The sequence below is a fragment of the Colletotrichum paranaense genome (assembly GCF_030867605.1).
Source record: "Colletotrichum paranaense strain IMI 384185 chromosome Unknown Scaffold_8.1, whole genome shotgun sequence".
Lineage (NCBI taxonomy): Eukaryota > Fungi > Ascomycota > Sordariomycetes > Glomerellales > Glomerellaceae > Colletotrichum > Colletotrichum paranaense.
In genome coordinates this window covers 2,120,986-2,143,065 of record NW_026848966.1, presented here as the reverse complement: position 1 = coordinate 2,143,065, position 22,080 = coordinate 2,120,986, and the positions used below count along the sequence as shown (strand labels likewise).

General features: G+C 53.1%; 8 protein-coding genes across 8 annotated transcripts; 3 read left to right on the top strand and 5 right to left on the bottom strand.

Annotated features, from left to right (window-relative positions):
- Positions 1 to 110: 110 nt before the first annotated feature.
- Positions 111 to 4,053, top strand: CPAR01_10536 (2OG-Fe(II)oxygenase superfamily protein; the record flags this gene model as incomplete). The annotated part of the gene is made up of 6 exons (XM_060494796.1): positions 111 to 730; positions 808 to 1,669; positions 1,732 to 1,764; positions 1,819 to 2,216; positions 2,287 to 2,517; positions 2,595 to 4,053. The coding sequence occupies 6 exons, from the start codon at positions 111 to 113 to the stop codon at positions 4,051 to 4,053; spliced, it is 3,603 nt and encodes a 1,200-aa protein (XP_060346978.1).
- A 213-nt stretch (positions 4,054 to 4,266) lies between these two features.
- Positions 4,267 to 4,632, bottom strand: CPAR01_10535 (uncharacterized protein; the record flags this gene model as incomplete). The annotated part of the gene is made up of 2 exons (XM_060494795.1): positions 4,267 to 4,407; positions 4,477 to 4,632. The coding sequence occupies 2 exons, from the start codon at positions 4,630 to 4,632 to the stop codon at positions 4,267 to 4,269; spliced, it is 297 nt and encodes a 98-aa protein (XP_060346977.1).
- Positions 4,633 to 6,698: 2,066 nt separating this feature from the next.
- On the top strand, positions 6,699 to 7,718 carry CPAR01_10534 (C6 zinc finger protein; the record flags this gene model as incomplete). The annotated part of the gene is made up of 1 exon (XM_060494794.1): positions 6,699 to 7,718. One exon carries the CDS (start codon positions 6,699 to 6,701, stop codon positions 7,716 to 7,718), a length of 1,020 nt encoding a protein of 339 aa, XP_060346976.1.
- Positions 7,719 to 8,115: 397 nt separating this feature from the next.
- On the bottom strand, positions 8,116 to 10,358 carry CPAR01_10533 (uncharacterized protein; the record flags this gene model as incomplete). Its single annotated transcript, XM_060494793.1, has 4 exons — positions 8,116 to 8,812; positions 8,860 to 9,014; positions 9,102 to 9,975; positions 10,246 to 10,358. 4 exons carry the CDS (start codon positions 10,356 to 10,358, stop codon positions 8,116 to 8,118), a joined length of 1,839 nt encoding a protein of 612 aa, XP_060346975.1.
- Positions 10,359 to 12,350: 1,992 nt separating this feature from the next.
- On the top strand, positions 12,351 to 13,497 carry CPAR01_10532 (ABC transporter; the record flags this gene model as incomplete). Its single annotated transcript, XM_060494792.1, has 2 exons — positions 12,351 to 12,949; positions 13,011 to 13,497. 2 exons carry the CDS (start codon positions 12,351 to 12,353, stop codon positions 13,495 to 13,497), a joined length of 1,086 nt encoding a protein of 361 aa, XP_060346974.1.
- Positions 13,498 to 13,695: 198 nt separating this feature from the next.
- Positions 13,696 to 17,135, bottom strand: CPAR01_10531 (glycosyl hydrolase family 35; the record flags this gene model as incomplete). Its single annotated transcript, XM_060494791.1, has 8 exons — positions 13,696 to 15,047; positions 15,096 to 15,687; positions 15,742 to 15,810; positions 15,864 to 15,998; positions 16,046 to 16,141; positions 16,206 to 16,238; positions 16,290 to 16,536; positions 16,600 to 17,135. The coding sequence occupies 8 exons, from the start codon at positions 17,133 to 17,135 to the stop codon at positions 13,696 to 13,698; spliced, it is 3,060 nt and encodes a 1,019-aa protein (XP_060346973.1).
- Positions 17,136 to 18,045: 910 nt separating this feature from the next.
- On the bottom strand, positions 18,046 to 19,432 carry CPAR01_10530 (amidohydrolase; the record flags this gene model as incomplete). Its single annotated transcript, XM_060494790.1, has 2 exons — positions 18,046 to 19,132; positions 19,185 to 19,432. The coding sequence occupies 2 exons, from the start codon at positions 19,430 to 19,432 to the stop codon at positions 18,046 to 18,048; spliced, it is 1,335 nt and encodes a 444-aa protein (XP_060346972.1).
- A 745-nt stretch (positions 19,433 to 20,177) lies between these two features.
- On the bottom strand, positions 20,178 to 20,846 carry CPAR01_10529 (uncharacterized protein; the record flags this gene model as incomplete). Its single annotated transcript, XM_060494789.1, has 2 exons — positions 20,178 to 20,345; positions 20,517 to 20,846. 2 exons carry the CDS (start codon positions 20,844 to 20,846, stop codon positions 20,178 to 20,180), a joined length of 498 nt encoding a protein of 165 aa, XP_060346971.1.
- Between the last annotated feature and the right edge of the window lie 1,234 nt (positions 20,847 to 22,080).

The window sequence follows — 22,080 nt, the reverse complement described above, 5'->3', positions numbered from 1 at the left end:
GCGACCTCCCCTTAACGCGTCGCGTCTTGGTGCAATTAAGTGAATGGTATGAAGATTGATGCTGGGAGCCCTTTCTATGTGACGGAACCTTTGCTATATCAGACACTGTGATGGATTCCCGAGCTCCCACGGTTGACTCAGTATCTAAGACTGAAAAGGAACCCGAGGCGAGTGAAGCTATCGCAGCTCAGACGGCTACCACTGAGCCCAACACCAACGACAACGAGGTCCCCGCCGGGCCCAGTCGAACCGGGGACGCCGCAGCCAGCCACGGGCATGATGATGACACAGCATCTGTAGCCAGTAGCGCACTCGCAGAGGACTGGAAGCGCTCCTTTGAAGATGACCTCACCGAGGCGCTTGCCGGCATCCAGACACAGGGCACCTTTGCCTCGTTCCACCCTCTGAAGCACGTAGACCCGGACCTCTCCGTCCGTGATGTCGGACCTGTTGCCCAGCCGCTGCCGGAGCCGACGGTGCGGCAACTGATCGAAAAAGCCACTCGTGCTCCGTTGGGTAAGGGGAGTGAGACCATTGTGGACACTGCTGCGCCCAACACGTGGGAGCTGGACCCCTCGCAATTCGAGCTCCGAAGTCCGCGCTGGCCGGCGGACTTGCAAAAGATATGTGCTGTTGTAGCGAAGGATTTGGGCGTCACGTCGCCTGTGATGGTGGAGCTGTATAAGCTTTTGATTTACGAAAAGGGGGCCGTGTCCAAGGCTTATACCGAGTAAGTCTGTCTTTAGTGTGTTGTCATTTATGGTGCGTGAAGATGGATTAGATGGCTGAGACTACACGGGTCATCAGCACCGAGAAATGCCCCGGCATGTTCGGCACTCTCGTCATCTGCCTTCCCTGCGGCCACAAGGGGGGCGACGTAGTCGTCAAGCACTGCGGCGAGACGAAGATGTTCAAGACTTCAGGGGCAGACCAGTCCTTTGCGTGCTGGTACTCGGACGTCCACCACGAGGTCCTGCCCGTCACGGAGGGCTACCGCGTGGTGCTCACGTACAACCTGACTATCGACCCGACGGCGATGGCGTCACAGCAGCGGCCCTCTGCGACGCTGCGGAGGCAAGAGACCCGCGCGCTGCGGCACACGCTCCGGCGGTGGCTGGAGCGCTCCGAGAACGCCGGGGTCGACCACGTCTACTACGGCCTGGACCACGAGTACGCCGAGGACAACATCTCAAATAAGGCGCTCAAGGGACGCGACGCGGCCGTCGTGCAGACGCTGCAGGAGCTTTCGGCTGGGCTCGAGTTTGATGTTCTTCTAGCGCTGACAGAGAAGATGGAGATGGGGCCGGCAGTGTACGAGGGCAATTCGCGGTATTCAAAAAAGAAACGGAGCCGGCGTGGGGAGCGGAAGCGGCTGATTGATCATTTTGGAGATTTTAATGGAATGGATGGATACGATTCGTGTGGTGTGCCTTATGAGGATTATACAGCCAGCTCGGACGGGGTCGAGGAAGATCCAAATGAGGCGGGCATGTCTCGTGACATTGTGGATATGACGGACGAGTCGTTGTCTGTCAAGGTGCTTGTGGACTTGAGCGGGCGCCCGATACTCCGTGACATCGCGTTGGATTGGAAAAATGTGCTTGATGCTAGCGGGTTCTTTGAAGGCGTTGAACGGAAGGAAGAGTATGAGGGATATCAGGGCAGCTGGGTAGGTTTTCGATCCAAGGGAGTGGCAGGTACGTTCGTCATGTTAACAAAGACGAACTATAGGGACCAACAGCTACCCACCGGTACTGCGTAACAGTGAGCTTTCTGTTCCCCTTTTCCCTCGCGGCTTCTAGCTAATATTGGACTCAGGCCGCGCTCATCATCCGCCGAGACAAGATCCCTTCGTACCTCAAAGCTAGTACGAGGTCGGGATGGGATCACTACCATGACAGCGCTGTACTGGTCGATTACCTCACAGATTCGATCCTCAAGGCCTCGTCGAACAGCAAGTCATCGTTCGAGACACTCAAAGACGTATGGGATACGTCGGTCCCTCGTCCAGGCAGGCGTACCAAAAAGGCTGAAGACGAGATCCTGTGCAAAGTGTTGCGATCTGCTTTGGCTATGAAGGATTGGGACTTTTTCGAGAAGGTCAGCAAGAAAAAAGTCGAAAAGGGGCTGGACGGACCACTGCCCGCGGGCTACTATCAATTACTTTACGCAGAGGTCTCGCAGGGCAAGGCGGACTTTTCTCAGATCAAAAACGGGTGCGTTCTCTCCCCGATATCCAGCCCATTCTTTCAGGTTCGCGTCCTAACCGCGTTATCGATGTTCCAGCTTGACTTCCACAGTATTCAGGGGTCGATATTTCTTCGAGATCTTCGAGGCGGTCAAGGCCTTTGCCCCTACCGATCAGCCCCTGTCTGACGAGATTCGGGAGTGGGCACAAGCAACGCTCACCACAGGCCTCAAGGACATTGCCGATACCGCAATCTTCGTCCGACAAGATGGACTGGCTTTAGTGACGGGCGCTGAGAAGTATGCCGATTTTGGTTGGCTTTCCTCTGTGTAAGTATCTCTCAATAAACCCTAATCACCGCCAGACGTACATGCCAGACGTACATATGACTGACTCTCTTTCCCAGGACGATGCCATTGGTCGAGCAGCTACTTGTACGGACGCCAGCGTTTGCACTGGAGTTCCTGTCAGCGCTGCTCTCATGCGCTAGACGAAAGGCTTTCCCGGTCACTCTGGCCGTCAACTTGTACAAAAAGCTCGCAAAAGACCTCATCTCTATGCTCGATCTCGAAAGGGTTCACGGGCCCAGGGAAGACGACCCAGCCCACAAGGCGGCGAGATTCACATACGGCCAGAAGGCGCCGTCTCCCCCCGACCACCTCCTCGCCTTGAATCACATCGCCCTAGCAGACCTCTTCTCCGGCCTCATCAAGCTCGCATCCTTCCCTCCACAAGAGGACCTAGTCCTGCCACTGGCCCTCAAAATCGTCAGCCACGCCCCAAAAATGCACGCCCTCGACTTCCCCGTCCTCTGGATTCCGCTTCTACGCGAGCTCCTCGCCATCCTCGAAGCCACCAAGACGCCACTCGACACCCCGCGCTACCAGCAACTCTTCGCCGCAGCCCTCGAAGCCTACCGCGATAACTACGTCGGCTCGAGATCCGTCCGTCCGCCGTCTGGCCAGCTGGGGAGCGGCATGTACCTCGTGCAGTTCTGCACCTGCGGCGATTGCAGGAAACTGGACAATTTCCTCGCGGACCCGGCGCAGACGTCACTCCGCCTGATCATTGGCGCCAAGAAGCAGCGACATCACGTGCACAGGGTGATCGAGGAGCACGGCATCCGGGTCACACATGAGACTGAGCGATTTGCGCCTGAAGGGCCCACGATGGTCATTAACAAGGTGGGGCAGACGGATGTTGCGAAGCAGCAGGTGAGGGCCAAGGAGGCAGAGGAAGTCTTCAAGGCTTTTGACCAGACCAAGTTAGGAGTATTGCTGGGTGAGGATTATCCTGCTATTGCGACAGCATTGTGGCAGCGGCCGGTGAATCTGGTGCCAGGGCGGGGTGGTATCACGTACCCGCCGGCACCAATTCCCGCTCCGGCTCCGGCTCCGGCTGCGGCTTATTTTCCCGCTCCTGTTCCTGCTCCAGGACCTGCTGCGGCAGGTTATGCACCGCCCGAGCACACTGTTATGCCAGCAGTCGGGCCTGCGTGGGTTCCACCACCCACGAACAGACATCAGCCGATGACCAGGTCTGCCCGCCGCCCGCCGCCGTCACATTACAACAGGCCAGCAACCGGATCCTCGTCCGCTCCGCGGCCTATGAGCGGTGCTCGATCGATGAATGGCTTAATAAATGGTCTCCAACCGATAAACGGGCCGGCACAAGTCCCTATAGGAATGTCAGCAGGACAAAGAGCTTTCGCGCCGACAACGGGCAATGCGGGATGGCCGTCGCGATCCCCGCCCTCAGGCCTGGACGGTATGGGTGCAGCTGCGACTCTTGGGCCAAGTCGGCCTCCGCCACCTGTTGCTGGGGCGAAACGAAAAGCTGAGCCAGAGATTATTGATTTGACTTAGGTGGCTAGTCACTGGATTGGATCATGCTCTTTCAGCGTGCTGTTGAGGTGTTCTTTCAGAAACTGCACCGCATGCACCTCGGTGAGCCGTCATGGGCTGAACTCGTCGGTCTTCACAACATCACGAATGAGTTGCGAGTCATGGCAACGTAACATGACCAACATCAAGTAGATTTCATCTTCAGTCCTTCTATTCCATTACTTTAAATCGCGACTAGTTCTTGGGACAAACCTTGTCCACCGCGCTGTTCGCACAAGGAAACGTGTCGGGACAAGTGTTGAAGACGTAGAAACCAGTACCACAGCACGTGCTGATGCCACCGCAGGAGTCCGCAGGGATGTTACATATGCCAGACTATTCATCCCCCCCACGTTAGCATTTGCATTCTCAGGTTTGGTTTGTTCCGGTCATTGTAAAACTTACCTCAGAAAAGCGGAAGTCGAACTGCGAGTCGCAGCAGAACCTCGTCTTTCCGATGTCCCCGCCGTCACCTGCTAAGTTTTGGCAGTAGCCCATGGACCTAGCTGCGATAGCTCCAGTCGCGAAGGACGCAGCCGCGAAAACAAGTGTGGCACGCATATTGAGAGAGTTCTATACCGAAAGGATCGTGGGTAGTTGGTGGCAAAGTGTGACGAGAAGGACTGCGGTCAATTCACTTTCTCAGGGACTTGAACCTCATGTTTATATCGGTCCAGCAGACTTTATCCCCGTTAATGAGTAACGAATTCAACGAACTATCCCACGGGCACATAATATGCCTTCGAGTCAGGCAAATCGGTAACGGACAGCTCCGTAGTCCGCCTACTCCGTGCTGTGAACGCGCTGGAAGATCTGCGTTGACGAGAAGAGAGTTTGGGTCAGTGCACTTAGCCAGTCGTGCTTCACTCGGTATGGGTTAATATAAATGAAATTAGCACTATAGCCCTTCACAATAACTTTCTGCTCTTGCCGATCTTTGAAAATATGTTTCTACGGAGTTTTCATACGACTACTTCGGGATTCCTCTGTCTCCCAAACTCCGTCTTTTGTGGACGTACGTGGTGTCGGTGTATGTGGTTTTTGGCAAGTCCGGCCTACAAGCCTAGTGCCTTTAGATAGTCAATATAGTACCTTAATTATCTTCGAGTCAATTGATATATCATGAACTTGCGAACGAGTAACGAATTGCTCTTTCTGGCAGAAACAAAGAAACTACCCATGCACAGCATTCCCTGAAGCTTGGGTCCATGCTACAAAACTTGCGGACTAAGGCAACGGGCCTTCCGTAAGTGCTTAGCTTCTTGAGGCAATTGTCATTTCGAGTCTTATAACGACTATTCTGGAACTAGTAGTAGGACATCTAGGGAATAAGGCTTGCTTTGGCTTTTATGATGCCGTTATCGCATCCTGTGAACCCGCTCTACTTGTAATGTCTGATTCTCAAGACAAGAAACATTAGAATTAGTAAGCGAAGAGATTCCAACTTTGGGAATGATGATGACATGATTAGGGAAGTACGTATGGATGATCAGTCACTTGCCGAACTCTGTTGTAAGTAAGACCGTCCTCTAGGTCACTTATATTTCACTTACCCTGTTACTATTTACAACTTTACTTACCAGAAAACTCGATGATCCGTCCGCTCTCATGTAAATCCCACTGATGGTAAGAGTTTGACCAGCGGCAATGATGACTTGTTGTGAAACACTTTCAGAACGCGTTCACCTCACTTTCATTCCCAAACGCAGTCAGCGAATCAGGCATCGTCAAACTTTTCGGGAGTGTGGGATGAGAACGAGAAGTGGGACTCTCAGCTTGGGCCAAGACAAAATCGTGATGGCCCTCGCTCAGTTGGAAACCTGCAAGTTTCAGCCTAGTCTTCGCATATGTGATCGCCTGCGCGCTCTCAGAGTTATGCTCATCTGCACCCAACTGAAGCTACGAGATCTCAGTTAAAAGCTTTTTGACTGGAATCTTACCAATTGCAACCTAGCAGGCCGCATCGCACCGCGAGCCTGAGTCGCCTACCACGGAAGATGTTGGAGGTGTCGGAAAAGACAGGGGAGGTCCACCCTAAAGCCATCTCAAAGCATCAGCCACAGTATGTTCTCATCTCACCCTCACTATATCCGATGATCGAACTAAGCTATCATGTAGCAAGTAAGCTTATTCCGCTACATTCTCCAATCCTGCAGTGATTGACATCATGGAGATGCTGTGTCGATGGACAGTCAGCTTGTCGAAGACGCAGATGTCTCCAGCTTAGGTTGCGTCGGCAACCATCCGCGATCCCGCCGCCAGTCAACTGGGACATCTCAGGAACACCAACAGAAAGGGCCATGTTCCATCATGTACGCAAATGCACAGTTGCGGGCTTCGGGGCTATCTCTTTCCTAGAGAAGCTATGGCACAGTTACATCATCCCACTAGGATACTATTCCGACTCAGTTAAACACGGCCTGATAGCGTTGGGATGTGCACATCGAGGCTTCATAAGCGACTACAGAGAAGAAGACCAGGCTGCGGGCGCGCAAACATACGATGTGCTAGCAACCCAACAATTCTCTAAGGCCATGAAGTTCACGACTCAGGATATGGAAAGGCTTTCGTCTATCACTCTCAGGACATCGCTCGTTTCTTGTTTGATATTCATCTGCTTTGAAATCATGCAGGGAAGTTACGACAAAGCTCTGCAACACCTTAGATCCGGCTCTAGCATTATGGTTGCCCTGTCCAAAGCGGCAACGGATGCTCAGGCAGGATTACCTCTTTCAGTGCACCAGAGATGCCTGGCTGAGACTGTCAAGGACTATTATGATCAGTTATGCGATCTTGCTGACATGTTCACCTGCTTGGGCTGCGATGCTGCCTACTTACTGGAAGAAGGGGAAGTCATTCCGGACCTGTCTTATTTCTTCCGGGGCAGTAGCAACAAAGATGCTTCCAAGCCGTACTCCTCGACCACCGAGGCTCGGTACGATCTCCACCTTGTAGACCGAGCTTTTGGGAAGGCTTTACGTTACAATGTCCGAGGTAGCATTCCGATGAATCCGATATCTTGGACCTCATTCTTGGATTTGCCAGAGAGCATGTCACCACTAAGAGATGACGACCTGCGGCTCGGGGAATGGCTTACAGCTCGCCATCTCTTTGATGTCTTTAGTAGTCGGCTTGCAACTTATACTGAGCATCTCAAGTCAAGCTCATCAACAACCAGGCAGCAGTTATGGGAGGCGCGGCTAATGTCAGTCATGCAAAAGGACTGGTCGGTCATCATCAAATGCTTGGAGGCCCCGAGCTCACAACCTCTGGATCGACAATTTTTCCAGGATCTTTTAGAAGATGCTGAATCGCTCATATATGCCGAGGCCGAGCCGATGCAGTATCCAGTTTTTACCCTGGGTGCGGATGTGATCCCGCGAATGAGCCTCATTGCCGGGTTCTCTGGTGAGCTAGACCTGCAGCAAAGGGCCATTTCGCTGCTGTATGCCATGCGAAGGAAAGAAGGTATGTGGGATAGTCGGGAGATTGCCAGTTTGCTAGAGTCTATCTTGTTGGCTAGGGAAAGCAGCATCTGGAACATGGAGTATGAGAGGATCTCTCTTCCGCGAATAGCAGGGATGCTGTTATCGCTGAAGCTGTATGATGGTAGCAGTTCGTTACCTCTGGCTACGCTGGTAGACTAATGCTCTAATTCACTGAGACACAATGGTTGTCTTTGTAACGTGGAAGAGCAGCCTGAAACTTTTCGCGAAATTTGCAGATAGCAGAGAACGCTCACTACTATATATAGCATGACCTTGTTTTGCCTGTGTAAACCTATTGAAGCTCAAATGTAGCTTAGTAGCGGCAATAAGGCTAATCTGGCTTCCCGTGCCTCACATTCCCGCGTGTAGCCACCCTTATCCATCAGTGCTGCACGCAGAATTGGTAGGGAACGAGATGGGAACGAAAGGAATATGATTACTGCAGAGCACATCATGACATGCTATAGCTCTCTCCACTAGATTGCTGTTAGAACGATGACTCCCAGGTTCTCCCCGTCCTCTTCTCTAACTCCCACACGCTACGAGAGTGTTATCCCTATTCCCACCACGCTACGTCCGTCTCCCTGAAAGTGTTGCTTCCACAATGCACCTCGCCAAAGGTGTGGTGATGCGACATGAAATCGTCCACAAACCCGACCTCCATGCCAGCCTTTGCATATACCTCCCGGATGGCAAACTCCAAGAGGTCTCGTCCCTCAACCACGGGGCCCCAAGTCTTGGGACTCACGTAGTAGTTGCCCAACACGACGCCGTTGATAGCCGCCGGGCTGAAGCTCACTAACAAATACTCGCCCTCCATTACCGTTTCAGTTAACGAGGAGAGCGAAGACACTTTGGGAGCCTTGAAAAGCGAGGGGATGCGAATCACATGATCCCGAAGAATAGGTATCTCAGCGAGCAGGATTCCCAGATCAGCATCAATATGTCTCTGCGCATAAGCGTTGACCTCGTGAAATGTCTCGTTTGCAAGAAGCTCATCGACTGTCATGGCCAGCTCCTCTTTCGTGATAGAAAAGGAGCCTTCAACAGACCCATTGAAAGAAATCGCCCGCACACCACCATGCGCCGCTGCTGAGGTGTTTCTGAGCAAGTCGAGGGCGGAAGTGGTGTCAGCGATACCAATAGTGAAGCCAAGGCCCGTCTCGTTGGAAGGTAGAAACTGGACGAACTCATCAACGTGACTGATGAGTAGCCATCCAGACTCAAGGAAAGAGGGTTCTGAAGCTCTTGGCCTTCCAAGCAGGCAATCGTGGCTTCCGCTGGCATCTTGTCATATTACTTGCCATGAATAATCCGGCCGGCAGGATATTTGACTCCACTCTTGGACGTGTAAGGTGGGATCGTTTCGAGGTTGCCGTATGCGTTGATTTCTCGGGCGCCATAGCCGCCGCGTCCCCCCTCAGGCTGGAAACCACCAACGCCTTTCCCGCGAAGCTACTCAAAGACCTGTCTTTCAGCAGTACGAACTGACTGTGCCGACCTCAACATAATTCTGAGCGAGATCGGTTGGCCGTTAGGTACAGGCATGCTAGCATATGCTGGTTCAACAAAATCCTGGGCCCAAATATCGTCACTCTGATTGAACAGATATAATGGCTCCTTTATCCCTGCCGCCTTCCGCGCTTCATCAAGTCGGCTGAGAAAATCGAGCTGTACAGGATCAGACTCTTTGCCGCAGTACTGACAAAGGCGCTGACACGTTGGAGATGGTGATGGGTCAGAACTGGAGCCACCTTGAGCCTGAACATCAAAATGCACCCTTACTTTGCCGTCCCATTTTGTCAAATCCTTCACAAACTCACGCCCGTCAATCCCGAGAGTGATACCGGCTTGGACATGGCTTGCATTGAAGGTAAATTCAGGATCCACAAAGCTCCAAGAGGCAGTCTCGTCCGGGTTGGCGGACGAATCATTCAGGTAAAAGAGACGAACCCTTTCAGATGCGGCGTCAGGCGTGGCGTATATGTGGGCAATAGCGTCGTCTGAAACTTCCAATGGGATCGCCTTCAGGGGAGCAACCAGGCTTGGCTCAAGGAGTAGGTGGCCAGAAGCATTGTGGCAAGATGCTAGCTCGTGATTACTGAGAGGGTTGCCCTGAAGATCCTGATTAGGACAGCGTTTGAGAGAGTCGCCGACGTTTGGTAGGAAGATGGCGCCGCAAGAAGGGTTCCAGAATGCTCTGTCCGTGGCGTCGCTGTCATCCACGATACCGTCACGGTTGGTATCTGCGAGAATCATAGGCTTAGGTTGCTGGCCATGAACTGCTCCGAATTGCAGCGTGACCAAGATAATGGCCACAGCCTTGGCTGATAGATACATCTCAAGATAAGTCTGCTTAGGAGAATAGTCGAAGAGCTCATGTAAGAAGACGCCGCTGGTAGTATCATTCCATACACTATCTAGTTGGGTTGTATGATTACTCTTTATATCAAAGAAGGACACGCTCACAATTAATGCGATCATCGAAAAGCATTCGATGGTAATTCCAGCCTTCCTCTCGAGAGTTTCCCTTCAAGATACCGGCATCCAGTATTGAGACCGTAGATAGTAGCAATCACGGTTAAGATAATCATTTCCACAATGAATCGCGTCGCTACGCCGTATCAGGAAAAAATTGCACATGAGATGCGCTCACGATATGTAAAAGTCGGTGCCACTATCTTACGAAGCAACATTGACTAACACATGCAACTGGGGTCGGGGGCCGTGATCACCGGCTCCAGATCCAAGGCCCAAAGGACCATAAACCCTCCCATATGCTGGCGGAGCGTACGTCATGGCATTCACTGCTGCCCCGTTGCCGGCTATACTATACTTGTTGAATTCCCCGAAAGTTTGGCCATGTCCGTAACTGCAACTCTTACCTCTCAAAAAGTTTGTTGCCAAGATCAATTGCCCCGACTTCGAGCCTAATCTCAGGAGAAATTGGACCCTTCCCTTGCATCACACATCAACTGCAGCGGAATAATCGGAACCCGAATACGTATGGAGAATGCGTCAGGTGCCTAGCTCGGTACGTTTTCTTCTGCTATGAATCTTTTGATCTCAACTAGCTACCCAATAGATGTGCAATGAATGAACGTAAGAAAGTAACAGTCGATGTTATGGAAGACAAGAAAACATTGCCCTCATAGACGTAAAGATACATTGATGCCATGGCCGAGGCGGCATGTCTCTAATTACTGCACTTCTAGAAGCATTCGTCCTGTTTGTAGCTATCCTCAATTATCTGATAAACACGCAGCGACCAACAAAGAATAGGCTTGAGCAACAAAGTCGTAGGCAACGGCTATGTTGCGATAGAAGATGAAGTTGCCCAGAAGAAGTCACGGAAGACGCGCGCGTTGCTGACTGTTGACGGACCAGATGTTAACTTTGGATCCTCAACCCCATGCATTCCTCGATCCCGATACTATACCTAACAATACAGGCTCGGCCTTCTTTCATCACTTTCGAGCATCCAACGTCCCCAATTTTGCGTTGCCGCCCTACGGCGCTTGTTTCCGGGATCGACACGTTCTGCCATTGAGCAATGCCATCCCAACTGTCAGATGTGCCGCAGCAGCTCCCGGCGCGGGGTTGCTCATCGAGCTTTCTTACTTGACCTTCCTGAACCTTCATCGTATGACGCAAATAGATGTCTAGAAACTATTGCTGTTCAGCATTTTCGTTCTTTTAGCTTTACAGCGATGATAGGAGACACCGGAGACGTACGTTGAGTATTCTCCGCTTAGCACATATGCGCGGGGTAGATTGATACAGTTACAGTCTGGCCAGGCTAATTGAGCCACGATTTGAGATACCGGACGAGAAGTTGGGAGTTCTAGCATGTTTCGACACTTACCATGTAGCCGAGCTGCCATGAGGTGGCTGGGGTGTTCGCCGCCAAGCCTTCCGTCTACCTCAAGCACAGTCAAGATATTACGACTGTTTTGCTTCGCTGTAACCGTACATATTATAAGTCCGATGTTGGAATCGGTTTCCGTGAGAAAGGTGCTATGCATTCGGCCGAGCCGACCGAGAGGTTCAACGTCCGGTAGATATCATAGCCGTTACCAAACCTTGTTGTAACGACTTGCTCAGTAAGCCGCCTCACAATGTAAGAATGTAGCGAGCATCGTCCTTGGGGAATTAGCCTATTTGAGAATGAATAGACCCTCTCATTGGTCGACGGTATACTAGCCGTGATTAGAGACGCCCGATGACTATGTCAACGGAGGCAGTGCTCAAGGGGCTTGCAAACTCTGATTTACGGCGAGTTGTTACCGTTTTCGGGTTCTATGCAACTGTTCCCAACCTGAGTCAAGACCCGCGCGCCGTTACAGTTGTGAGGGACCAGATGTAGGTATTCTAGTGATTAAGCTTAATTAATCGGATGATCTACTACAGGCGTAGTTGTTTATGCTACAGTCGATTTCCGGCCATAAGCTTAAAACCGTTATTAGTGTCAGCAACTTTATCCGAGTAGTCGAGTAGCCTCTAGCCGATCATGGAAACGTAGAGGAACAAAGTCGACGTCAACCTTGTCAATGGCCTGATGAGATCCAAGGACGAACGACAGCTTCACTATATTTACATTCGCCAAGCCATAGCCTTCGTGTGCTAAGCTCGACCATTACGCATTCGCCAAGTACTCAGCCTTTAGTCCATCATGTGTATTGATAACGATCATCGTCTCGTGAGTATAAGTTTACTGACATCGGACGAACATCAAGTCACAATGCACCATCTCATCAACTGCTCTCACATCAATCACCCCTCCATTTCAAGATGCGTCTTTCACTCCCTTTGCTGTGTGCTCTCCTGGCCCAGCAAGTCTCCGCGGCTGACATCTCTCTCGGCTTCAACACCCCACAAGTCAACGAAAACCGCACCATCGACGAAATCTACCAAGCCGCCCTAGCCGAAGGCGGCATCGTAACATGCTGGCACGGCGGCGACGAAGTCACCCAACAAGACGGCCTCAAGCGCGCCTTCGAGACCCGGTTCCCGGGCATGACGCTTAACATCACGGTTAACCGCTCCAAGTACCACAGCGTCAACGTCGACAGACAGCTCGCCTCGGGCAGGCCGCTCGAGGTGGATACCATCATCCTCCAGGCCCTGCAGGACTACCCCCGTTGGGAGCAGCAGGGATCGCTCCTGCATTATGCTCCGAATAACTATCTCAAGGTGCTGGCGCCGTTTCGTCATGTGCGCGCGGCTTACTACGGCTTTGCGATGAATGCGTGGTCGACTGTCTGGAACACACAGAAGCTTGCGAACCCGCCGCGGGAGTGGCCGGATTTCTTGAAGCCTGAGTATAGGGGCAAGATTGTCCTGACGCACCCCAGTGACGACGATGCCATTGCGTACATCTTTGACCTCGTGTAAGATACTCTCAGACGCTCCTTTTCTTCGAAATGGCAGAGTGCTCACTTCTTCTTCCAGAATGCACCAGTATGGTCCCGAGTGGTTCGACGGCCTACTCGCCAACGAGCCCCGCTGGGTCCGCGGCACGGGATCGCCCCTGGCTGTCCTGCGCCAGCCCAACAGCACACAGTCCGTCACGTTCACCGCCAGCATCGGTCTTCGGTCCTCGGGCAGCCTCAACGCCTCGTTTCCGACGGAGGGGCTCTTTGTCAGCTGGCCGAGGTCTGTCGCTATCTTCAAAGACGCGCCGCACCCCGAGGCTTCGAAGCTGTTTGCCAACTTCCTCCTCGATGATGGGTTCCAGCGCAATTCTTCTCAGTGGAGTGCTCGGAAGGATATCACGGCGCCTGGCGGCTACCCCGGGATCCTTGACATGGATACAACCAACTCTGCCGAGTATCTCCGATTCATGTCGGATCGCGGTAGGGTGGAGGCTCTGAGGATGATGTTTGAGGATAAGATTGGGATGCCGCAGGGACCTAGTCCTCTCGTTGATGACCTCTAAGACGCCAGATGACTGAGAGTGTATTTTCTTTCGTCTTGTATCGAATAGACAGAAATACAGTTCCTGCCGAGAACGCCTACGCACTCTCACGATCATAATAGGAATAGAAGCTTGATCTGCAAACACCTTGATTGCTTAAACCACAGGGCTGTATGTACTGCGAATGTACAAGAAAGAAAAAGTGTCCACCAAATAGTCCTAATATGCACCCGTCCGCTGACTCCAAGCCGGCGCCTCAACAACCTTGACCTCTTCGCGACCAGTCGCCACCACCTCGCCGACATCGAGTCGGAAGTTCTGCACGCGAGCTCCAACGTTGCCGAGTGCCCAGACGGCCAGACCAATGTAGTTGGTCCCCTGGTACCGGAGTATGCCCTCGGGCACGGGGAACCTGGTCTGCGGACCGATGTTGCTCACGTACCGCCCGTACTGGAACCCGTTCACGTACAGAATGGCGCGGTACGCACCCGTTCCGTTTGACGCTGCGATGTCGTCAAAGACGAAGGAGAGGGGCACGTCGAGGTCCGTAGCGGGGATTTGCAGATCCAGTTTCGCGGCGTAGAATGCCACACCGGGCACATCTGTCCCTTTGAATGGCGAGCGTTGTGTGTTGAGCGCCGATTCGGGTGGAGACGGGAGGTGATAGCCCTGGCGCTCAATAAAGAGCCCGCCCTCATTCAACGGGCCGCGAGCCCTATCGGCGTAGCCCTCGCCGCCGAGATTCCCCGTAATTTTCCACGTCGTGACGTTCGTTTGGGCGCCGGATGGGGACGTGATGCTGTAGTCCATGATCCCGCGCGGGGTTTTCATCACGTCCGCAGGGATGACAAAGTTCTCCTCCAGGCCAGTGGTGTCGACGAGGACGGTCAAGACATACGTTGCGCCCGCGGTGAGGTTGGCCAGGGTGTAATTGGAGGCATTATCGCCCGCGGCGTCAGGTCCGTTGGCGAAGGAGCCGATAAAGGTGTCGTTGAGCCAGACGGAGCTCGCAAAGGCGGAGCCGCCCTGGGTTGTGATGTCAAGCTTGTCTTCTGTGCCAGTTGAGGTGAAGTAGCCCCGGAAGACGAGCGTGCCGGCGTGGAAGCCGTAGTCTGAGGCGAAGAGGGAGACGGGGGTTGTGAGGTTGGCGATTGTGTTGTTTGTGGTTTTGTGGTCGGCGAGAGGCCACGCGGAGTCATCGTAGCCTGCGCGAATCTCAGGGAGAGAGTCGATGAAGGTCCAGTTGAGTGATTTGAGGTCCGGTACGGTGGGTGCGGCACCCGCGAAGGCTGGATTCGCGATCCAGTTGGTTAGATTGTTCGTTGTGTGGTCCAGTTGCTTGCCGTTGACTTCCAGCTTGGTGACTTCCGGCTCGACGCCAATGATCTCTATCTCAGTGGTACGGTTGAAATCCGCCTGGACTCTAAGAGTGCCATCCTGTATCGAGATCGATCTTACCAAGTACCCGCCATTGACGATGAGAGAGTCTGGATTCATAATGGACGTGCCGTACGCCGATTGGCTTCCGCTGGGCTTATTTGGCACCCAGTAGTTGTATGCCGAGTTGCGGTCTTCTCTGTGTTAGTCGCAAGGTGGTGCAAAGTAGCTGGTGTACTTACCCAAAATGTATATGACCAGGTTGTCAACCTTCACTACCCGTCGAGTGCTTGATGTTTCCCATGCCAAAAGCAGAGTGTTGTTCACATAATTGTGATCAACGCTGGTGCCCTCAACGAGGACAGGCGTCGTAGTCGATTTGATCGCTATCTCGTGCGTTTCGCCAGGTCCACTGTAAACGACAAGAACCGTCTGGTTCTTGTACTGTTTCCAGGTAAAGATCTCCGCTGTCGAATACAACAGAGTCGTGTTCCCAACCGGGTAATCCGTGACAACGATCTTCGAGTCACGGCGGGTAAGTTGCAGCAGATCGCGGGACTGCGGGATCGTGATGGTTCCTTGCGACGTGGGCAGACGAAGCGTGTAATCGGTCGTTGCAAGACTGTTGTAGTTGCTGTGCCGGACCACGAAGAACGAGCCGTTCCCGTTACCTAGCAGAGGTGTTACCGTGATGTCTGGAGTTGCGCTGTATACACCGACGGTCAAGTTTCCGGGCGTTGCAGTCAGGTATGCGGGCGAAACTTTTAAGAACTGCGCCTCGAGCTTCAGCTCAGAGTACTTTTCCCTCGAGACAGTTCTCTCTTCCGTGATTGCCTTGAAAAGCGTCAGTGAGTCTAACAGAAACAAATCAATCTGCCTTATACTCACGGAGCCGTAATCGTACGACGTGTATCCTCCCGGATGCCCCAAGTTACCCCAATTGGTGCCTCCGAAGATCTAGTTATTCGTCAGTCTCGGTCTCTCATTCCCCCTACCTCGAAGTAACTTACCATATAAATATTATATATAGTGACACCAGCCCCAAAGTTGTTCTTGTAAAATACGCGCTCAAACTCGTGATTAACCAACGCCGCACACTTTTCGAACCCAGGCCCAGCGTAGGGGTCAAAGGAACCTCCTTGAAACTGCAACGAGTAAGCTAAGGTCTCTCTATTGCTCCTTGCATGCCTACCTCTGGAATCGTGAAAGGCGTGCTTGGACTTGTTTGCAAGTGTAGTGCGTGGTAGGTGGTTGGGAGAGCATTATCCGGCCACGTATTCGGGTTTGCCTACACCTCGGCGGTCAGTTACATTTGCTAGACTTTTGAGGAAGGGTTTCAGGATGCTACGCACACAGTTAAATCCAAGCGGGTACGCATCAAAGCCCTTTAGAACGTATTAGTCTTAAGTCTCTGTGACAACTTCAGAGTGACTTACATAAATATCAACGGCGCCTATACCCGTTCCCGGTGCATTGTGGCCCGCTGCTTTGGCGTCGTTGCTGATAAGGGGAACGACAATCCCAGCTTTGCGAGCCTGGTCGATGACATACTGGAAGTACGGCCCATCGGCACTACTGCCGTCTTCGAAGTTGGTGTACTCGTTCTCTGGCTGGAAGAGTATGACTGGGCCACCGTTGGTGATTTGGGCCTTGGCGATGATGCCGCAAATATTTGCCATGTAGCTGGTTACCATCATCAGTTACTGATTTTACCAACGAACTCCTTCAAGTTACAAAAGGACTTACTTGTCCGTAGCAGAAAGGAACTCGGGGTCCGAAGTCCTCAGCTTCGCCTTCAACCTCGCCAACCAACCCGGAAACCCACCGCCAGAGGCCTCTGCGTTGATATACGGGCCGGGCCTCGCAATGAGGTAGATGCCCGCCTTGGTCGCGGCGTCGAAAAAGGGCTGGAGATCAAACACGCCCTCGGCGGTGAAGTCACCGGCCTTGCCCTCGAGCAGCGCCCAGTCGACGTAGAAGGAGACCGTGTTGAGGCCAAGGGCTTTCACCTTTTGAAAGACGTCGAGGTACAGCGACGGGACGGGCAGGCGGAAAGGGTGGATCTCGCCCGAGAAGATCATGACCCGCTCGCCGCGGACGAAGAGCGAGCGCTCGTCCCATGTCACGATGTCCTGGAGCTGGTCTCTCTTTTCGTCCAGGACTCTTACTACGGGAGCGAGGGCGAGAGACGAACGAACTCCTGCGTCGAGGCTGCTCGCCACGGATGCGGCGGAGCATAGCCCGAGGCCTAGCGAGGCGATGGAGAATAGAGACGGCCTCATGTTTGACGGGTTACCCGGGTGGCGGCTGTCAAATGGGGGAGAGAAGGGTGAAAGGACGGGACTTAGAGATCACCCGGGTACCGTCCGTACATGATATAATTGTTAAAGTCACAGCCTCGGACATTTGCAGCTGCGCGAACCCTGAGAGTCATCCGGAGACCAATATCCTTCTAGGTGCTCTAGCGCCGTTCGATCATGCGCAGATGATGCGAATAGTTGAGGTGTGCGTAGTATTGCCCATCGTTCGTCCCTTTCCCCTCTCCTCCATTGCCGGGAACATGCAGTAGCAGCACTGGAAGCATGATATGGGCATATCCGGAAGAACAGGTGTGATTAGCTTCGCATACGAAACGATCGTCCGATGCCCGGTTGCTGAGGAAAGCTTGGTCCACGATATGCAAGCCAATTTCTGCAGCCTCGAAGTACGACGGAACCTGAAAAGAGGTTGGCTGGGGATTAAGCTTCGCCGGCTTAGCCCGCGCGAGCCGTGCGGAGACGTGGTAGCGATCGTTGGAGCATGTGGAGGAAGCGGTTCCAACAACCCCTCCTTTGACGTCCTTGACTTGCTTTACCAGGAATAATCTCGGCCGATTGTGTGCGGAGGCAGATCCGACTGTAAAATGCGACGGAAAATAGGCGTATGAGCCAGTGATGATCGTCTCCGGTGACCTATCTCGAGATCAATTAACGCGATGCCCGTTTATTGTCCGCAGAGCCGGGCTTCCCGATATACCAAGTGCCGAAGGCCGGAATTTATTTGATTACGACTGTCTGGTCGCATTCAAGCTCGTATCCGTCGCCTGTTGGTGATGATCCGGCCAGCGCAATGTAACCTTGCTGCTCATCACGGCCAGTTGGAGCGGGCAAGCGATTGACTAATCGAATTCAATGAAGCTCATATGACGCCATGTCAAACAAAAGTCCAATCCGACTCCTCATCGGTGCTGGGGTTCGAATCAACCGTCTGCTCATCGAAGAAGCCGACTGCTCGCCCGTCCTTCTTCCAGACCTTGCCGTCCTTCATGACAAAGCTGACCTTCCTCAAGGCTCCCTCGTCTTCTCTCGGGTCCGCGTCCAAGGCAATGATATCGGCTCGGTAGCCCTTCTCGATGGAACCAAAGTAGAAACCGCTCTTCTCCTTACCGCAGCTTTCCCACCCTCCCATCACACATGCTTCCAGCACATCCACGACGGGAACCCCGGCCTGGATCATGAGTTCCATTTCAAAAGCACCTTCCCCGTGAGGAAATGTTCCGGTATCGCCCCCGGCAGCAAGACGCACACCGAGGTCGTGTGCCCTTTTGGTCTTCTTCGCGATGCTGCTGAAATCAGGCGAAGTCTTCATGATCCCGAGCGTCGGGACGAAGATGGTACTACGGCGCGCCATTTCTCGAAAGACCTCATCGGTGGCCTCTTGGCAGTGCTCAACGGTGTCGACGCCGGCCTTGATAGCCATGAGTGCGCCCTTGGCTGACCCTGCGTGGCACGCCACGGGTAGCCCGCCTAGCTTGGCTTCCTTGACGATGGCGTCCATCTCCTCTTGATTAAACATCACCACAGTCGGGTTGGGCTCCGAGGGAAGAAACGAGATCGGTTCCTTTGAATTTGGGAATCGCATCACCTTGCGCCGATAGTCCGCGTAGAACTTGATGATGTCCGCCCCATCGGCCGCACGACGCCGGACAGCCTGTGTCACGCCTACCGGACCGTCGCACGGGTCCGAAATGCGCGGTAGTTTCGCCCACGAGTTCTCGTGACGGACCTCGTAGGACCCAGTGCTGGCGAGACACTCGGTGGCCACGAAGAGTCGCGGGCCGGGTACCAGACCTCGGTTAACACAGTCTCTCAGGTTTGCGTCGTATGAGCGCAGCCCTTCGGTGCCCAAATCTCTGTATGTGGTGTAACCGGACAGAAGGGCAACACGGAGATGATTTGTAGCACGAACGATTCTCTCGACGACACTTTCGTCGCGCATCTGGACCGTCGATGAAGCCTCACTAGCCAAGGTTAGATGAATCAAGGACCTTGTGCCACGATGATGAGGCTCACTCGTATGGATGAAGAAACACGTGTGTATGCGCGTCGACAAATCCTGGCATCACAACCTTCCCTCGCAGATCTATATCATGACTTGTCAACTCGACATGTTTGGATCGCTGCCGGTCATACACATCTGCAATGGCGCCGTTCGTTGGATCGATGACAATCGAGATATTCTTGTCAAAGGTCTTTTTCCTTGGATTGAACAGCAATGACGTGTGTATTGTAAATGGTCCATCGCCCTGTCTGCTACACATTTTTGCGGCGTTGCAAGGTCTTTTGATAATACAAGCGAGTTCTGGCTCAGGTAGTGTTTTCGGGTTGCGAGACTCGTCAGTAATATAGCAAAGTCAACAAAGAGTGCTAAAGTAGACTGCAAAATGAAACACCTAAACGATTACCGTCTGATGATGTATTCACCTGCGGGCGAGATCCTAAGCTAGCTGTCATAGGCAGCTCGACTATTATAAACTCCCCGCCGAAACATGCAAAAAGTTCAAGGAGAGACACGCAAAGGGACTTTGGTAAATAAAGCAATCTCGTCTCCAGATATTCACCGCTGTATGGTTGGTTAATCGTATCACTGTATCGAGAGGCGACGCACACTTCTAGTGTACGATTAAGGGTTCAATGCATGGGTTGACACCGGGAGGCTGTAAGCTGGAATGCAATGCTTCACATCACCGTTGCACTATGCGGGTGTCCGTGAGTAGGCGGGTCCTCCGACGCCGAGATCCGCGGAAGGGCAGACCTGGATCCGAAATGATGCTTGCTGCGGACGGATTATCGTTCTACCATCGGTTGCCTCTTGTGCTCTGTATCCGTACGCAAGGGTCTCCAGTCTCCTCCATGGACGGAGTGTAGACACTGTGCCGGGATGTGGGAAGAAGGGGAACCCATGACAAGGGCGCTAGGAAACAGAGCTTCGAATAAAGGGTACCCTGAACTGTATAAGCTAGGCGAAACGCACTCGTTGAGTTCTCAGTTTCCTTCAAACAGCTGCTAGCTGAGTGGTTCATCTGGAGGTTGGCCATTGGGTGGGAAAATGACGCATGACGGGGCATCAGCTGCATGCCAACAAAAGGTTTGAACAGAGCTGTCGCTGACAGTTCGAGATGCTTCGGGCGCAGTCTGAACGGTATTCTTAACATCGTCATCCTGCAGGCCGTACTGTAACAGTAGTCCTGTTGATTGTTGTTGCAGGGGCCCTCGGTGAATTGCGAAGACCCTCGAGCGCGGAAGTGACGTCGGCCGCCGCGGAAGGCAAATCTTATGGCCCAGTGAGGCGATGCCCATCGTCCGAGAAATTCTTGACCCCTTCCCCATTGACCCCTCACATACTCTAGGGTTGTTGTCGGCGTCCATATTAGCATACTGCGTACGGTAGGGCATGCGTGGTGCGACGACGAATGCCGAGTTCTGGAAAAAGTTGTGGAATCCGGATTCTTGGACGGGGCCGGGAAGAATGACGAATGCTGGGAGGGGCCCGGGGGACGGTGGAGACGTGCTTGGAAGACCCTGAAGGAGAATTGGCCGGGTTTGGCACGCCAGGCTGGCAGAAGCGGAGGCGGTTAGAGCAAAGAGCGACGGGTCGATGCTGAAAATAGAGACAAGATCGGCCCTGGGCAGGCATGTTGCATTGCCGTGGATGGGGACAACCAGTGGCTTCATTGCTTCAATATTGCCCTGGTATTTTTTTTTTTTGCCATCGTTCCATTGGTGCCGGCTGGCAATGCATGTGTGCGTTTGTATGCTTTGCTTTTGCTGATGCTTGGTTTTAAGCATCTATGAAGGGTTTGACCCGACGGCACATGCCATATGATTGTCGCTCCTTTCCATCCTGGATTAGACAGACCAGCACAAAGCCTGATGCCTATCCCATCGTCATCGTCATGGTTGTCTGCGACTGCAACGGCAGTTCATGGTGTCCTGCATTATGTCAGTGGTGTATTCAACGGTTCTTTGCTGTCGACAGAAGTTTTTGTTGAACAATAGACAGACGGACCATGGTTATTTTTGGGATGTTCATTGTCTGCTGATGAAAGGAAAAGCGCGCCATGCAAAATCGGATTGCTGCATTCAAACGTTTGGGGCTTGCGGCTTGCAGAGAAAAGCTCCTGATGGCAAACACCTCAGTTCGGCGCCAACCGCTACGAGGAATGCGGCAGAGTCAGCGGTCGCAGCGGGCTGGACCAGTCTCTCAAAGTCTGGAGCCATCTGACGGGCTAGAAGGGGCCGTTCAAGCCGTTTTTCATGGGCACCAACCATTCGGCCGCTAAAGACTGCTGACAGCTGGGCTGCTTCCTTGGGGTGTTCCAACAACTCCCACTGACCTAAGAGGCTCGGCGGTATTCTCGGTTATGCCGTGGACTGTTGGAGGCGGCGAATAGACGATTTGACTGAGCGTTTGAGCAAAGGGTCGTGAGCAGTGAGCTGGAGGCTGAGCCGTGTAAATTTCGAGAGGTGAGGCCGTGAGGGTGAGGGAGACTTCAGGAGGGCAACGAAGGGTCTGAGGGTGAAGCCATTTCTGATTCGCCGAGAGACGAAGGAAACGAGAGAGACGTACTGTGTACGTACCTTTTAGCATTGATCGTCGTGTGCCACAGTGCCCCGTGTCGGGCCCAGGGTTCAAGCCGTCTGGCCAATCAAAAGTTCTCATCGCGCGAGAAGCGGACAAATCTGAGATGGGTAACCTGATGTCTTAGGCCGTCAGACCGCCACCACGTTGTCCCTTGCACCTGAATCTGGCAAGCATCCACAGCCACTCACCCCGGTCGCTACCGGCTCGCCCTCCCACCTCTAAGTTCTGTCCCCCCCTGCGCAACGTTGCTGGGCAGTTTTCTGCTTGGAGACTTGAGGTTCCCTTTTCTGACGCTTGTTAGCCCAGGAAGAAGCCAAGAACAGC